Here is a 19,132-nt window from a genome sequence, read left to right on the forward strand (position 1 = left end):
TATCTTTAACACTGAATTTTACAGATAATCCAAATTCAATTAGTGTCAGTGCTTCAAAGACAAAGTATGACTGATTCCAGCAATGTTGCACAAAAGTGTATTATTTGTTGTAATAAATAAGACACAAGTTGTTTAAATTATGATTGTGTTCAAGTTAATAAAAAATAAATGGGGATATGTAAATATATATGGGGATACGTTTTCCCCCAAAAAATCTCTTCCTCTATACAATGTGAGTTATTAGAGATGATTTTTTTTTTTTTTTTACCAATTATCGCGATATCATTGATATTGCAAGACGTGTATCCCTCTGTATCGTTAGGTACCCAATGATTCCCAGACCTAATAAAGAATTACTCAGAAATGCATTTTTAAGCTTAATTATCTTTGTTTATGTTTTCATGAGAAAATAACACAATAACATATTAAAAACTGTTTGAAAAACGAGACAAAATCATTAGTCAATGCAACAATTATTAAAAAAAAAAAATGGTCGGCATTAGGACCCATGTGCGCGGCTGCCTGCAGACACCGGTTGATGAGATGCTCCACTCTGCATTACATCTCCAACATCCAGACAAAGAGCGCTTTACCTGTTCATGATAGAGCAATTTAAGTTCAACGTTGCAGTGGACTGCCACATTACAGAGCCCAGGGTGTGTTTTATCTGTCTGTTTTTGTCTGAGCGTGTCACTCCGCACCGTGGCAAGGAGAAGACTCGACGCTTGTCTCCCGGTCGACAACCATGAGCCAGAGGTTCACGGTCTCCAAGAGCGACGGCGACCCGCGCCCCACCGACATCCAGGGCGAGGTGAACCAGCTGTTCGAGGGGGACGAACCTCCGAGCAGCAGCGCCGCGGAGACGGAGGCAGCCGCCGGGGCAGAGGTGGTGGTGGTGCTGAAAGGTAGGAGGAGACCCTCACGCCGGTTTCTTCAGGGATGTTTGTTAGCTGTTGGCTCCAAGCTAGCATTCCAGACACCTGTGTCTTATTCTGTCAACTCACGTTTCTTCGCTTCAGTGTATGGAATCTCTATTAACCACACCGGGTTTTTGATCTTTAGTTGTCAAAAAGCAAATAGTCGAAAAAGCAAGGAAATAATTCATGCATTTTAATAGAAATTGAATTATTTCCAGATGTTTTTGCAGATATTTTGACAGCTTTGTTGTCGATTGTGTTGTGTCCTTTTACTAGTAGCCTATGCGGTATATTGGTGCAACGTGTTTATTTATTTATTTTGACTGGAGGTATCACACATGAGATTGGTTTACATGAGGAGTAAAATAAATGTGATTGTTTAAAAACAATATATTAAAATGAATGGTTTTTATTTTAGTTATTCCTAAAGGTGTTTATTTGTGTTTATTTATTGTAACACGAATAAAAATCAGATTAGTTTTTACCTAACAGATGAATTCTGATCCTGAAATTCACCATTTGTTTTTCCTTCAAAGTAAACATTTGTTGTTGTTTTTATACCAAAATTCCTTCAGGTGGTTTTAGTGTAAGAACTAATTATTTATCAATCATCATTTTATGTCAACATTGTTTTTTTAAATTCCAAATTAGTTATTTATGTTTGTTTTATTTCAAGCATATTATAACTTCAGCAACAAATGAATTAATACTCTCACTTAAAGCAATAATCGTTTATTCAGTCATCTAATCCTTTTTTATTTAATGGAAAAAAATCTTAATTTGACAGAACTTAGGAAAATAATAAGTTCTATAAGGAGATTGGTAGAAGTTGTCACTTATGAAAGCCTACTGCTTAATACCTATTCAACTTTGACACAGAAAATAAAAATTATATTAATAGCAGTTTATCAATTAATACTAGGCATTCACTAAACATTTTATACATGACTGCCATAACTCTTCATAATTCTGTTATAATACATTTTTTGTCTTTGGTAGAGCTTTGTTTCATCAGATATCAGGCAAAATAATATTTATCTGTACTCCAAGCTGACTCACTTAAAAATATGAAAAAAGTCTACAAAAAGTCTATAAATATGGGGCCCTAAATGTAAAAGTTCAAATTTGAGAGTTTTGTCAAAATTAATAAACTTTTCCAATATATGCAGCCTTTTTATTACCCTTAGGTTAGAATTTATTAAAAACGAATGTGTTATGTTTTACATTTTAAAGCACATTGAGATGGTGACAATAAAAGTTTAAAATAAATGTTAAAATTAAATGCTAAATATATACATTTTTTGTGTTAAATTACAATTTAAAATCAAATTTTAGATCAAAATTTCAATGTAAACAATATATCAAGGTTTATGTTAGAAATAACTTAAAATAAACTCAAAATTTTAATATTTAAATTCAACTTAAATCTAAAGTTAAATGTTGAATCTAAATATTTAGCAATATGCTAATTTGGCCGCACCCATCAGACAATGCTTTAAAAGTCGGCCACGCCCACATCACTGTGCAGAGAAACACTACAATCTTTACAATCATTGGTTTGTTATTGTGCTGATTTTGCTCCCTGCTTTTCCATTAAAAAGACATGACTTTCTGGGTGGATGGAGTGCCTCTGCCCCAGGTGGAGGAGTATAATATTGAGTGTTGTTCACGAGTGAGGGGGGATTGATGGGTGGATTGGTGCAGCATCCGCAGTCATGCGGTCTTTGTGCCGGGGGTTGACTCAGTGAGCGAAGCTCTCAATCTACCTGTCAATTTTTGTTCAAACTCTCATCTGCAGCCATGAGCTCTAGGTTGTGATCAAAAGAATGACGTCCTGGGTAAAAGCACCGGAAATTAGTGGTAGTGGAATAAGGTGGCTGGGTTCTCCATTAGAGATAGGTGGGGAGTTCTGTCACCCTGTCAGAGCTCAGAGAAGAACTGTTACTCCTCCACTTTGAGTGGAGCCAGTTCAGATGGCTTGGGGATCCAATCCAGTCCTGAATACCTTTCTGGGGACGTCTTCTGGTCACCAACTCTGTCAACATTAGTCACACAGTGCTAGCAAGGAGTGGTTCCTTTGTAGGGTTGCTCCTCCTTCCTGGAGGCTGAGGGACAGTGTTTTTTTTTTCTTATTGTAGTCTTCAAAGACTCACTCCAATCATCTTTTGAGGTATTTTCACTGACCCACACATTTGGTTTGACAGAGAGTTTTAAGCTGGATGCCATTTTTGGGACAAACCTGTATTTATCCAGACTAGGGTCCGAGACAGGGAGACCCAGACTTAGATCCCCTTGTGGATACATAGTAAGTGTGGAGGGTTATGCCTAAGAGCCATAGACCGTGTAATCAATGGACTATCTCCTCCCCTCTCGTAGTCCAAATAGGAAGTACTCGCTGGTTGCAAGAAGGCCAAAGTCCCATAGACTTCCATTGAGAAATAGACAGTTATTACTCAGTCATTCTATTTGTCAGAATAGCCATTCTTGCTTGATGCATTCTTCTTAATACAACCTTTCTTTAATTTTTTTTTAGATATTGTTTCTTTAGTGGAAGTTATTCAAGATATAAACTGATCAGTCAGATGCCTCAGTAAAAGCATGTGGTGCCCGTTGGTTCCACCTCGAACATTTGATTGACAGATTCCTCCCAGCTGCTTTCAGTGGGAGGGGTGTGGATTACGAACAAGCTCACTCATGATTGGCAACAGTAATTCTCCTTAAAAAACGTGACTCAGACTGACTGGGACTAATCGCTGTCAACGGGTTGCAATTGGTTGCAATATGGCGGTAGACGTGTCAGAAAGTGATGGTAAGGTAAGGCTTTTCCAATGGTGACATCAAAACCTTGTTATGTCCAGTTTATATAAATGTCTATGCTAAGAACCCACACTGGATGCAACTGGGCCCACTGAGAAGTGAACCCAGGTGTTCTGCGCATCAACCATCTGAGCCATCCATCAGTAATAACATTTAGATTAGGGAGATTGGCAAATTTGTTGATAATGTGGTTCTCTTGTTTTATAACAGTCAGATGTTTGGCAGCACTGTTCTTAACAGTGACAAGAGGATGAGGGGCAGTGGGGGAAAAATTTGGAACTTGTTACAGGAAATGTGTTGGAGGTTAGCAGAGACTTCCCCAAAACCATATGAGGCAACATGAAGTTAGATACCTTACCTTCTTAGGACTTGCTTGATTAATCAATGCAATGATGAATACTTTGGAGCAATGACCATGGAGCTTTTTGAAACTGATAAACTGTTTGCGTTTTGTAATGTTCTAAGGCTTTAAATGTTGTTTTTCCCCCCACTACAGATCAAATCTCTTTCTCTGCACTATGTAAGAGACTTGTTGGTGAAGAGGTGAAGTTACCTAACCTGGCATAGAAATTCTTGCCACTCAAGTAGGAGGTGAAGCATTCAGTTTTTCAATATTCACTCTTTACAGGGAAGTCTAATGGGACCTAGGTGATTCATAGTATCAAATGCGGCACCAAGGTCAAGTAAAATTAGGACTGAGTGTACACTAGCGTCAGCAGAGAGAGGTTGGGAGTTTATACTCTGTAGAGCCGACTCACTGCTGTGCTGAGATCTGAAACCAGACTAAAATTCACACAGTACGCTATTTTGCTGGCGGTGATTGTGAGACCATGACCTTCTCCAAAACCTAGGACAGAGAAACGTGTTTTGAAAAGGAAACCATGGTGATTAATTTTTTTTTTATATAATTTTTTTTAATGGAATATTTAAACCAAGAATGATGATAGACAGTATAGCAAGCATGAAGTTTATAAATGTGCTGAAATAAAAAAAAATCAAATTGAACTTTTTTATACAGCACTTTTCTTGTTGCAAAACACCTAAAAGGGCTTCACATAAAATACATAAATAATAAAATTAACAGGTCGTGCTGAAGAGGTCGTGGTGTGCTCGGTGAAAGACTGGGTTACATATTGTTAAGGTGTATTCTTATATATTGACAAAATACAAAAACAATTCATGTTTCTATCTTTATCATGCTGAAACTGTAAAATGAAAAGCATGAATTTGAAGTTTTTTTGTTGTGACAACCAACAGCAATGCATGGTGAGATTTAGTGGCTTTTCCTCTTGCACCAAAGTTGATGATTATATCCTCCAGCTGTAACAAATTGGGCTCGACTTCCAAAATGGAACGCACGAGACGTCACTACAAGAAATTTAATCTATTCTTGGAGTTAAAAACGCCTGTGTTAGATATAACCATTGGCTCTGGAGAGAAAGGGTCTAACTTGGGCAATGTTTCTTTGATGGCAAAAGGCAGCATTTGTAGCTTGGTTTGCGTGTCCTTTAAAGATCTGCATCAAAAATCTCAAAAAGACTTTATTGCTGACTTTCAAGTTATGATTAGATAAATAAATACTCTGATACTCTCTCAGTATCAGAACCAAGAATTAAAATATTTGTTTTGTCTCGATTGAGCTTTAGAAGGTTCTTTCCTGTCCATGTTTTAATATCTAAAATATAGCTTAAACAGTCATCAATGTTAAAGACATTTCTCAGCATGGTTATGAAAACAGTATGTTGGAAATAGATCAAGAGCTTAGTTGGAAAAACATATTTCAGGTAATGGCTTGAAATAAAAGCCTTGTCTAGCTTGACAGGTGTGAAGGGTCATGGGGTCGTCAGTTCACAGAAGATGTTAACTACTGTATGCTTTCAAGAGTTGAGCATAGAAGAGCAGGTAGTGTTTAATAATTAAAGATTGGCAGAGGAAACGGTAGTAACAGAGGTTTCTATAATGCTGATGCCAGGTGAAGGCTTCAGGGAAGTCTTTGGTCATTTTGAAATGTCAAACAACATTCAGTGAAAAGAACTTTGTGGAACAGATTGCAATGTGGGATGTTTTTAGGTTTGGTTAGCTTTGAAGGGGATACTTTCCAGTGATTAATACAACCCTGCTATGCTTCACGTACCTGATAACCTGATTAGTGTTTAATTTCTTCCCAGAGTTTTGTGTTATGTGTCAAGAACCAATATTCTTATAAAATTTATTTTTTCTATCTTGATCCATGTGTATAAAATCAGGGCTTGCTTTGCATACGGCCACTCTCATTTAGTATGAACCATGTGCTCCCAAAAAATACTGAACTAAAACAGAACCTGCTGAGAAAACATTGGCTGTCTGCAGCCCTGGATGTGCAGGTCTAATTGCACCTATGGTTACCATAGAAACTCACATTAATGCCTTCTCGTCTGATATATGGCAGTGCTCTGACAAATACCTACTATTACAGGAGCTGACCTCTGGGGAGGGAATAAGAGCTTGGGACTACTACTTCAACAAGCTTTATTATTTATTTTGCTAAAAGGCTTGGTGGTCCATTTTATGCCTTTAGCTACTTTTGAGCAATTAGGTGATATAAAATGTCCTCTCAGCATTTTTTCCCATCAATGACTAAAATCAATTCTCTTGGTAAATGAGAAGTGATTGAATCTATAGCATTTGTGTTTTTTTTTTCAAAGACTCTACTCCCATTTCATTATGTGATTAAAGGTAACGTACCTTTGCTCAAACACTTTACTAAAATATGAAATGTTTTGACAGTCAGTACTTGTTACTATAACAAAAAAAAGAGGATCACACGACATTTTACAATATTTTATTAAATGTTTTGATACAATAGCTGAGGCTTTCTGGTGTTTTTTTAAATTAATTATTTGTGCATTATATATGTGTATGTTTTGTATTTCTATTTGGCACTGACATCACGGTTAATTAAACCTGATCTAACAATTAAGACTTTTCCAACTTTTACATTTAGACATTTCCATTTAGACTTTTCCATTTAGACTTTTCCATTTAGACTTTTGCATTTAGTTTTTTGCATTTAGTTTGTAAAGTAAGAGCCATAAGTATGAAAAAAACAATGAGATCGAGCAGAACTATAAAAAGCAAAACAAAACAAATATTACAGCAGGACCACAATACAATTGATGTGGGTGGTGATCATTTTGTTCACACTGAGTACACCACTTGAATCAAAATTGAATCCAATTTGTTCTTACAAGCAGTGAATGACTCCATAACTTCAGCAGTTGTCTCCACACTCTCTCCAATCACTTCTCTCATTCAAACTTGACTATCTGGATCAGCTTTCCGCGCACAGAAACCAGTTCTTTTTAGGCCATCCATTAGCTTCTTTTGATTTTTTTTTGTTTTTTTTTTTTGTTTTAATAAATCATGTTTCTTTTTTGGGATGAATAAAACAGAAATCTATAGAGAAACTAATATTTTCTCAAAATGTGATTTTCTTTTTTTTTTATATATATATACTTATAGCGGGCCCTGCGACGGACTGGCGACCTGTCCAGGGTGTACCCCGCCTTCGCCCATCAGCAGCTGGGTTAGGCTCCGGCAAGCCCGCGACCCGGAAAGGGAAGAAGCGGACAAGAAGATGAATGAATGAATACTTATAGCAGATTATAACAGGAGGTCGCATGACTTCCTTTCAAAAAAGAAGATATCCTGTGCCGAAAAAGATAATTTCAGTGCAGATAATGTACTGGTATGAAAAGTCTTAAATAATGCAAGACAAAAATGGCATTTCTCTCTTTAAAGCTCAGGTCCACTTTGGTGAACCGTGATCCTTTTTCTACTCATTACTTCTGTTAACCTGATCATAAACATTACTTCATTGGTTTATTATCTAGTAGATAAAATATACAAAGTTGTTTGCAAACTTCAGCTGCTGAGAAGTTATCAATAGCAAAGACAAATGCTTTGGAGTGGCTTAATAAGTCCTGTCTTACGCTGAACGCAGAGAAGACAGTTACTATATACTTCTCTAACAAACAAGTTTAAACTGTTCCTCCTAATGTCTATGTAGGTAGTCGTAGGATTGGGAATGTTGCTGAGTTTAAATATCTAGGTGTCATTTTAGACCCTATGCGTAACTTCAAAAATCATGTTAAAAAGATAAGCACTGTTCTGAAATTTAACATCGCCAACTTTCAACATATCAGAGACCTGTTATCATTTCAATGCCATGATCATATTGTATCTTTTATATTGCATTACATCATGGTCTCAGGCTACCGTAATCGTCCTAAAACCTGCATAATGAGGTTCTGAAAATTCTCAACAAGAAATCCAGGCGTTACTACCATTGTTTTATTCTGGAAAAACATATAATACTAAGTTTTGATCAGGTACTGATTAGGTACTCTGATATCCGCCTGGTAGATTAAATGTTGCATGACACTACCCCACCTCCTCTTAAGAACTTTATACAGCCATGCTCTCAGCTCAGGGGCCGAGTGTTGAGGTCTGTATCCAGAGGTGACTGCAGTGTTCCTGAAAGAAAATCTACTTTCTCTCGGTCGGCCTTTTCCTGTGGAGCTGTCAAGGAATGGAATGAACTTCCAACAAATCTCAAGAACATAGCAGACTTCCGCTGTTTTTTGCAAGCTGCCAAAAAATTAATTCTGGAGCATCAATCTTGCTCACATTAACAGGCTGGTATTTTTCCATCAGATGTTCCACTGATATACACATCATGTGATGGCTATCAGAGAACCAGACCATTGGTGTAGTTGTTTTATTATAAATTGTAATCATGCTTATTTTTGTTTTATTGTTCTGTTTCAATATACATTGGTAAATGTGTTTATATTGCATTTGTTTTATAATCTGCTTGTTAATGGAGGGATAAAAAAGACCCCATGTGGCTCCGGAGCCTCAGGTTGGAGACCTTTGAGCTAGGTTGACAATAAGGATATTATAGATGTCGAAAAGGCTTAAAGGACCGCCGCATCTAAAGTAACGAACACCTATTTGAGCTGGAATTTATTGAAGACAGGACACAGCTGGAAGATATATGGTATTCTGCATTTGAAATGAAAGTTTTTTTTGCTGATCACCACTGGCTCAGTGGAGAAATCGAGTGTTGTGTTAGTCTGGGTTTGGGGCTGTCAGAGCAGACTCTTCCTGGAGGGAGCTGTTGGCATCGTGCTTACGTCAGCACGTCAAAATTTCTGCTTTGAGATTCTTTGTAGAAAGGAATGAACAATAAAATGCATTTAAAACATAATAAAGTAGAATGTTCATGGTAGGGCCCCTTTAAGCAGACCAAAAGCAGGGTTACCGATCAGCATTGGTTAATGTTAAGTGAGCCCTAAGACAGAATGTTAAAATTATTCACTGGTCTTATCAGTCATTTGATTAAAGTAATTTTTCCTTAAAGAATCAATGGGGCATAATAGTGCTCATGTTTATATATTTGCTACAATCATTATTAATTGGGGACCTTAGATTTGTGTTTGTTCCTTTGTTAGCTGTTGGACAAGGACATCAATTTTTGATTCTATCGCCCTTCATCTTGTTTTTATTGATCCTGAGGGACGTGTGATCTCTCTTGGCTCAGTCAATGTGGTTGATGATGCCAAGAAGGAGCCGTTGCTGAGACTGCCTCTAACGGCCTCTTTAACCTTGAAGTTGCGGCCATCCTGTTGTTATGTACTTTATGTGTAACTCAGTTGAGTGTGCTCTTCACGGATGCAGTATAAGCTGTGATTAGTTTCTTTATACTTTATTTTTTGCTAGTAAATTTTCTATTTGCTCACTGAAAGGAAACAGATTTTTGAATAGACTGAATTTATGATTTTTTTTCCTGCAACTTCATGTGAAAATATTAAATTGAACTTTAGTAATATCACAAGGATATATTCCAGCTTTATAAGGTTATCAAAACAGTCGGCTCACTGGAAGAGAACGTCAGTGTACATAAGAAAACATGCAACAAATTGTTTGTTGTGGAGACCCAGTTTTTTTTTTTTAGTAGTGCAATTATATAAACCTCCAAAGCATTATACTTTCATTGCACACACTAAATCTTAATCAGAAGGTTACATGAAAGACACACCATTTTACTAGTCTAATTAGGTAAAAAGTTGCTTTTTTGAGAAGTGGATTCATGATAAATCAAGATATAAACAGTAGTGCAGACAAAAATCAGTTTTTCTGTTTGCATGCATGTATGTAGCTTGTTCTTTGTGTTTAGCCTTTTGTAAATTGTGTTAGTTGGCAGTTTAAAATAAAGTTATGTTAGATAGAAGGACACAGATGAGTGTGTTTTTGACATGATTTATTCCATGAGATCAGACAGAAGAAGACACAGATTGTCCTGCAAAAATGGTGGTTAGTTTCCAAACACCACTCAAACAGCACTAAACATTGAAACTTTAAGGGGCAGTCAGATCCTACAAGAATATGCTAAAAACACAACTTTTAGTAAAATGGGTGATTACGTGTTGTAAAACTTTTGGCAGGTTGTGTACGTTCTGTCTCTTGTGGTATGTATTTCTCAAACTGTATTTTTTTTTTTTTTTGCAGAAAAGGAGCTATTGAATGCTGATCTAGAAACATATAAACGTTCTGGTCAACAGCATTGCAGGAAAGAAGCTTGCTAAACATGTACTGTTATGATACCGATCTTGTAGGGTGATGAGAAATGACATCAAGCAGACGGCAGAGGGCAGTCAGTTTACTGTTTAAAAAAAGGGAACAATTTTGCATGTGAATGCGTTCAAGCTTTTGTTGATGGTGCCATTGGTTTCATCCTAATGTTAAGATAAAATGTATTACTTGCTTAGGCTTCATTAGAATATTTGTGTTTTTTGCTTGAACAGAAAATGTCTGAGGAAAAAAACCCAGCCAGCTGAGCCTGTGAATTTAATTGCTCTGCAGTAACTTACATGCACTTCCTTGCTAAAACAGCAGGGGGCAGTTTTGTTCTTTGGTATGTTAAGATGATCATATACATTCTCCCCCAGTCTGATCTGTGTGCTTAGAAAAAAAAGCCCAAATATGATTGAGTAATGAGGAATCTAATGAATTACACAACAGTCCTTGTCGTCTTTATGACGAAAGAAGCTTGTAGAGCACATGGCAGGAGATGTGAAGGCGTGAGTGTGCTTTCATGTTTTCCGAGGATGAGAGCAGGAACAGCACCATGCTGACAGAGAAGAAATTAGGGAGACACGAAGTATAAACCTCCCTCAGCCCAGAAATCCTTGTGCTGTTATGTAACGGTGTCAGCAAGCACGGGGCGGCGTGTGTGTGCGCGTCTGTATGCGTGTGACTGTGTGGTGGGTTGTAATTGATAGAAAGTGACAAAATCCTCCTCACATGCAGGCAGGCTGAAGGGCAAACCTCTGTGACATTAACACGGGAGGAACAGAGGGGGGAGAGAAAATTGGCAGGGAGAGGTGGAGCATCCTTTCAACTTCTTCTCACTGTGACACCTCTATCACAGGTCTGCACATCCCCTAAAACAAATACTTTCCTCGGTACATAAGCTATTCTGGAGTCGTAAGAGAACACTCTTGTCTGGTTTCTTTGTGTTCCTGATTATTACCATTGTTAAGTCAATTTATTTGCTTGGAAACACCTTGAGGATGCCTACATCCTTATTGAGCTTCTGCTGCATTTTTATCTTAGCCAAAAATACCAGCTATGCTACTTAACTAAGGTTGTCAAAAGCTGTTCTGATCCATTCACTTCTAATGAAACAGGAGTATTGTTTTTTACTTTTGACGCATATTTTGCATAGAGACAATGCCTCGCATTGTCATATTTCAACAATAGATTCTGAAAAAGGTGGTGAAGGCTTTATTGATTTTGTCGGTAGCATTTCATGAATACAAAACCCTTCCAGTCACATTTCTTTTTTAGTTCTGCCAAAATTTAATTAAAAGTAAATTAACTTGTGGCATTATGTGTACAAGCTTTACCTAAAAACTATAAATGATGTTGTCTTGCATAAAACAGCATAACCGTTTTCCTTGTCTTTGTCTTTTCTTCTTTCATTTAGCCTCCCAGTAAATGAGCTGTATTGTGTGTTTGAGTTTCTACTGAACTAGTCACTGTCAGGGAATCTAGATGTTACTGGGGATTTCATCATCTTGAATTTATTCAGTAGCTCGGTGATTTACGTTCGACTCAGCCCCATCAGGATTTTAAAGCAGCCAATCCTCCCATGCATGACTGCTCTCCTCAAAGTGAGCAGCTGACCTCAACAGGACAGGTCACTGAACTTTGCTGTGCTGGAAGGTTTGTCAATTAAATTGGAAGTAAAGAAATGATTCTTTAATTTTTGTTTTTAAGTAAGGTGACATTTGAGCCAAAGATAAGATTTTTGTTATGCAATTGTGATTATTTTTTGTGTATGTGTGTTAAATTTGTGAGAGTTCAAGCTCCATCCACTGCTACATATCCACATACAAGGCGACTGAAGCAAGAGAGCAAGAGGCCCTGAGATGCAGGTCATGGACCCCCATGGGGCTTGACTGGTATTCAGGAATTATACCAAGCCATCCGGTCCCCCAGGACTGCTGCACACTGAGTACTGAGTGCTCTGTGAGCCTCTGACTCACTCCAGCTGGGAAACACTTTAGACAAGAGATTGTACTGGCATCTTTTAAATTAGAAAAGGTTAACCATGAAAGAAGGAATGTGATGAGTTGCTACTAGGTAGCATATTTTTAATTATATTCTCTTGATTTAAATATTGTTTTGTGAATTTTAACCATATTTATTAACTGGTTTCCAAAGCACTGCAATAAGAACATGGGTGAAGAATGAGTGAGTGACTCACTGGAGCTGTTTTATATCTTCATCTTCTTGTGGGTTGAGTTGGAGGTATGGCATGTTCATCAGTGCAATAGTGCCAAACCAATAAAGGAACTCCAGCTCTGGCCAGAGTGGGATAACATTTCTAAACCTTACATGTTTAGCTGAAACAAATGCTTATAAAAGTCCAACACAAGAAAATGTGAATGCTTCATTAGTCCACGGTGGGAAATTGCTTTTTGTCTCAGGTGCTCCTCTATTATAACTTTGCATTACAACTGTCTACACATCTAACACAAACAAATGTAATGTAGATCTCCACATCTCTTTAGGCTGAACATTGTCTTAGTTATTGCAGCATTAACAATGAAGCTTGAAACATTGGTCATTTGCAAATTGTAAGCTATAAATGTTACTGCTCAATGGTAAAAAATATGTTTTGTGTCACTTGAAGACCAGATTAACAAGTTGATTTAAGCCTTTGGTTGGAGGAGCTATAAAGTTTTATTGCTAAAGGACAATATACACTTTTCACACTTGTTGGTAGAAATATATTTGTTGCAATATTTCAGTAATCAGATCAGAGAGGCTGTTTCTCCCACTAGCACATTTCTAGGTTTCACTGCCATTGCCCACATCAGCAAGTCTCTCAGCAAAACGATGGAGTCTCTCTGAGCGGACACCCTCCTGTACCCTTCAGTCTGAACTGACAGTAGATGCATTATCATAAATGAAATCCAGACCCCATCTCTCAATCTGTAGTCAGCCTTTAACCCTTTTAGAGGTGCCATTTTGTGACTACAAATGGTCACAAATGGCTCTAGTTTAGTAGATATGCTGTTGCTGTTTTACGTTCATTCATAAGAAGGGTTTTTAGACACTTTACTAAGTAATAGTTTATGGTTCTGGCTCTGACTGTGTAGCAATCAATCACAAACAATCACATCTAACCACCATCTTTATTTCTTGACAGGTTGCTTTTAGAAACAGTTTTAAGGCAGGAAACATTTTTACTCCAAAGTTCAACTTTGGAGAGAGACACTCCCAGTCCTCAAATACTCTGTGATGTCTTTTGGTAACAGCAGGGGCTGTCAGAGCAAAAACTAATTGTATGATAAAATACCACAATGGAGCACATTCACAGACAGGTGCTCTTTCTTTCCAGCGTTCTTTTTTTCATCTTTCCTTTCTGCTTCCTTTCTTGCTCTCCTAACTCACCCTCTCACCTATACACCTTTTCTCCCTTTGGTTTTGGTGCATTGCAGTGGCCTTACCATTATATCGGAGACACAACAGCCTTGGCAAAATACCCAAAAGAGGTCTCCCTTTCAAACACGCCTTTCACAGAACCCCACACCAACATGGTCTTACACATGCCTTCACTTTTCTTTTTGCCCTAATTTATTTGCTCTTTTAAAATTAATTTTAAGTTTACAGAAAGGTAGATGCAAATCCTAGTAAATGAGCCAAACAACCAGACTGTCTACCACGAATACTCTGCATGTACAGTCATTTTAAATAAAAGGAACAAGCATAATCCTTTGGTGTTATTTTTTCTTTGGAGAACTTATTTCTATGCATATACTACAGTCTTAAATGCTTCTCAACTTGTTGTAAAACAGCTTATTCTTAAATGATGGGTAGCTCTATTCATTTTTGTACTTATAAAGAAGTTCTACATATTTTTAAGTACATTTATATGTGTTTGTGTCTGAGGCATTAACCAGCTTCATTATGAGAGATGTCTGAAATTGTTCTATAAAGCCCCAGAGATAAAGCAATGCAATAACTACTCTTTAATAAGTGAAAAAAAAAAACAATGGGGATTAGACTCTGGAACTACTGTTTCACTTTCTGCTGCTATCTGGACCAGAATCTGGTGAGGCAGCAGTTTCCACAGGAATGCCCAGATCTCTCTCTGGGACCTCTTCCAGCTCTTCTGGGGAAATCAAGGGATTCTCAGGTTGGTCAAGAGTTATAATTCTTTTAAAGTGTAACGAGCTTCCCATGGGGTCTTCTACTGGTTGGACAGCTCAGTAACGCCTCTCCGGGACGGCATCCAGGTGGCATTTTTGACATATGTCTAAACCACCTCAACTGGCAGCTCTACATATAGGTTAAAAGCCCAAATGTGTAATTTTCCCATATCAAATTCCCTTCATAAGGTCTTCCATAGAAAATAGCAGGGGTGTGTTTTGGCAAGAGCCTGGCGATACGATATTTACCCGATATGTGTCTCACAATATGATACATATAGTAATATATCCCAAGACTGTATACAGAAACATTTTTCACTTTTATTTTTTTAAGAGCATGACTTAGAAAAAAAACTACCCGAATATTAATACATCTTTCATTTTCAAAATATTGTAAAATTAATTTTACTTAATGATCTCAACATTAAGCACTGCAACTGTATACTGATCCTGGCATAGAGTTTTGGTTCAGTACCCATTCCAAGAAAAACTAAGTAGTACATGTCTCATAAAAGAAGCTGTGAGGCTGACTTAACATTTAACACAAGGTGGTTTTCATGAGATTCTCCTGTTGTTGTTTTGGTTGCTGTGTCAAGCTGTTCAAAGAGACTCAGTGTCTTGTGCTACCAACTTGGGGGTTTGGGTGGAAAACAAAAGTTAGATGCTGAAGGACACTCATAAATAATTAGCTAAATATCGTCTTGTCAGCAGTTTAAATTGGTACAATTATTGGCAAACAAAGTATTGCGATATGTCGCCAAAACAAGTCCCTGCATCCCTTGAAAATAGGATCTGGAGGATGGTTCAGGCTAACGGCTATTTATTCACCAAAATTGAATTTTCTTGTGCTGTAGTACTGGTGTCTCTCTCTGAGACCAAGGGGATGGACTCATTGACCACCTGGTGACTGGCTCAGCTGGGGGTAACCTAAAGGAGCCATATGGATCTGCCTTGCTATGGACGCTTTACCAGCAGTCAGCAACTGTGGCATTTGTTTAGGTTTGGGAATTGTGTCGCAGTCAAAGGGCTAAACAAATGCCACATGAGTTTGCTTTGACTGTTTAACTGCAGTCGGCATCTGAGGCATTTGTTTAGGTTTGGTAATTCTCTGGCAATTTCAGGCATAATAGTGGAAAAAAAACAAAATTTATAAGAGACTGGTTTGCTTCACTCTAAAGTAGGGCTGCCATAAACAAATATTTTAATAGTCGACTAATCACTTATTATTTTTTCCGATCTTTTGACTAATCGGGTCATCCGCAAAATTTATGTAAAGCACACATCGTAATCTTCATTAGCTTTAAACTAACTAAAAATAAAGACAACGAAGATGATAGTTTTACTGAATCGTGCAGCCTCTGTCCTTCAATAGTTTCTGGCATTAAAACAAGATTAAACCAAATGAGGTCGGCATCTGAAACAGGGAACAATTTTTCACAAAAGATAAAGTTTTGGGCTCACTGACTCAAATATAAAAAAAAGTGGTTTATTTATTTTTTTGCTGAATGCTCACAACTTTGTTCAAGTTTTACTATACTCTGACTGAGGGGTGGCCAAACCATGTCCCTTTGTTAAGGTACAGGCAGTAAGTCTGCATTGGGAGTTTGTTTTTGTTTTTTTTTTCCAATATTCTAGCATGATTTCCAAGTCGGATAGCCATTTTTCCGATTAAAATGACACCACATGAATGCAGCGTTTCCCTTACATGGAGTTATTCACCCATCAACCCGTTGGTGAAAATGGCACTAAAATAAGAACAAAAAAACATAGATTTGAACTGAAAACTCCAAAATGTTCTGCTTTAAAGTAATTTTCAATCAAGATTAAAGCATGTTTTTCTCCAGATCCCGTGTTATTTCTTTCTTTTACAGGTATATTACCGGAACAAGCCACAAATCTGCTCCTGGTCCGGCCCTTCAGTCAAAGTTTAGAACCCTTTCTGGCCCACGAGTAGGAAAGTTTGCCCATCCCTCCTCTGACTCCATATAATATAAAGTATTGACTAATTGACTATTACATTAGTTTCTGACTATTTTAATAGTTGATTAGTGGTCAATTAGTCGACTAATCGTGGCAGCCCTACTCTAAAGACTGCAGCTTTATCTATTGTGTATTTTTGTTCTGTGTTGCTGTGACTTTCAACTGGTCTTGACACATATTTGACAGAAAGTTATTAATAGTCTTTAACTTCATCTCAACAACAGAAGTATCATTCTGATTGTTTTTCACACGTGCAGTACAATTAAAAGCACAATAGCTAACTATTGCTGCAGAAATTTAATCAAGGCCAATTTGAAGCATGTTTTTATCTGGACATACCTGTGTACAGGCTGCACTCTCATTTGTGAAAATCCACAGCCAAGTCTGATATTTAGAATTTAATGTTTGCATTATGTAACTCTTTTGTCTTTCATGCTTGAACTGCTCTCCAGGCAAGTGAATAGTTTATTAATGAAAAGACTGCAGGATTGGAAGGGGTGGCGACTCAGTACATAAACATTATTAGAAGCAATCATTTACACTCCATTGCACATGTTTGTGTTTTATGCCTATCTACACCTCCTAAAAGTGGCATTTTGAATCAAAGTGGTGTGTGCCTTAAATTTATGTGTGTGCGTGCATAAATGTGTGCATCTTTGTGCGAGTGTGTGCGTTCCACACTTCAGTTTTGTAAATTATCTGAATTAACTTAAACTGAATTGAAAATACACAAGGGTTTATTTTCCCTGACAGTTATTTTGCGCTCCACCAAATGGTTTTGTTGGAACATTTGTCATATTTGAACCTCTGAGGCATCGACAGAAATCTATAATGCAGCACACTGTAATTAAATTTTTATGGCAATATAACAATCTAAGAGGTGGCACAAGGATAACATGTTGAGGAATTTGACTTTTTTGTTGACTTGTGTAGCTTACTGCTGTACACTCAAGTTTTTGCTGGGAAGATTTTTACCATCACTTTTGGTTGTAGTTTTTTTTTTTCTTTTTCATTTTTTATTATATTAGATTCTTTTTGGTCAGAGCTCTATCATTGTGTTCACAGAGAAAATTATACAAAGTTTCAAATGTTGGGGTTGCCAGTTTGAGTCCGAAACATAAATATAATTATACATTTGTTCGAAAAACTCTTTATCCTCTCAAAAAGGGGACGAATTGAAGGTATATTTTTGTGAATTTCACTGTTTTGTTTTTAATGAATCAAACAACTTTTTCCGTTGTTAAGATGGGTTAAAATAATGGGAAAAATAAGAATGAATCAAATAATACAAGCTTGTTTGTCACTCTCCACTTTCCTTCATTTAGGAAAAGTAATATTCTGAGTATACCATATGTACGATTAATAGATGCAAATTTCATCTTGAAAAGCCAATATTTCACACTGTGTCTATGCTTATTTGATTTATTTTGTAGTTTTATAAACTGACCAATGAGGTGCCTCAGTAAAAGTTATTTATTTATTTATTTATTTATTTTATTGAACAGCCTCAGTAAAAGAATGTCGGACATTTGAAGCATTTGACAGATTCTCCTGAGCCCGCTTTCAAATGGTAGAGGGTAGAAAAGTTATCTTAGACCGACTCCGACCAATCACTGCTTACTAAAGTTACAGCATGGTGACGGTCATAACATGAAAAAATGGCAAATGAATTGACTTGACATTTTCTATAGGTGACACAACACTCACTCAAGCCAGTTCTCATATGCAATCGATGCTCCTCACGGAGTTTAAATATAGGCTAACAGCAATGCAGTGTGTGTTTTCTTGACAAAATACCCCAAAAATCCTTGTTACGACAACATACAATGTAAAATATGTACCAAGTTGAAAATGTAGAACATGAAACCCTGATTGGAACATATGCTCTCCAAAAAAAAAAATCAGAAAATGGAACAAGACGAGGAGACCAACATTTTCAGATGATTGCATTCCTGATCAATTTACATCTGATTCCTTTAGTTATCTATCCATAAATATGCATTGTCTTTTGGGTGGAAATGGACTCCATGTGTCAAAAGAGACCATCTATATAAATACTAATATAATTATATTTTTGTCATTGATCTAAATAAATCAATTCTCAACATGGTTTTGTTTTTTTTTTCCCTTGGAACAAATGTCCCTTGTAGAAATTCTAAGACTGCTTTGAGTTGATCTCTTTGGCAATATGTTGTAGTTATGTTGTTGCCATTGATTGTAAATAGGAACTGGACAGATTGGCTGGGCCATCACCTATAGAAAATGGCTTACTTCCGGTTCCACCAAACAAAGCCAATTCAGTTGTCATTTTTTCGCAATACCTCATTTGGAGCCAGTCGACAGTGATTGGTCGAGGTCCACACCTCTTCCTCTGAAATGAAATTTTGTCTTCTGGGAGCCAGCAGGTACTTCTCATTTGGAAAAAGAGGGGGGAGGGGTCACTCAGTCCAGTTTGTTATATACAGTCAATGGTTGTTATTTACTTTTCTACATATTTTCTCAAGGGTTGCCACAGCGACACTTGCCCTTTCTGACACAACCCTGTATTTTATCCCGGTTGGGGACCAACCCAGACCCTGTTGTAATGGCTACAAAAACACAGTCCTAAGAAGTCAAAACAAAGTCAAAAAGTCACCCAGGGGGTTATTAGAT

The 19,132-nt window shown here is 37.2% G+C and overlaps 1 protein-coding gene across 1 annotated transcript in view; it reads left to right on the top strand.

Annotated features, from left to right (window-relative positions):
* Nucleotides 1–715: 715 nt before the first annotated feature.
* Nucleotides 716–19,132, top strand: part of slc12a5a (solute carrier family 12 member 5a) — a gene marked incomplete in the record, with an annotated part of 148,271 nt that continues 129,854 nt past the window's right edge. Inside the window, 1 exon segment of the mRNA XM_036211983.1 lies at nt 716–905. Within this exon segment, the coding sequence (XP_036067876.1) occupies nt 746–905 (160 nt within the window).

This window comes from Oryzias melastigma, linkage group LG5 (genome assembly GCF_002922805.2).
Source record: "Oryzias melastigma strain HK-1 linkage group LG5, ASM292280v2, whole genome shotgun sequence".
Lineage (NCBI taxonomy): Eukaryota > Metazoa > Chordata > Actinopteri > Beloniformes > Adrianichthyidae > Oryzias > Oryzias melastigma.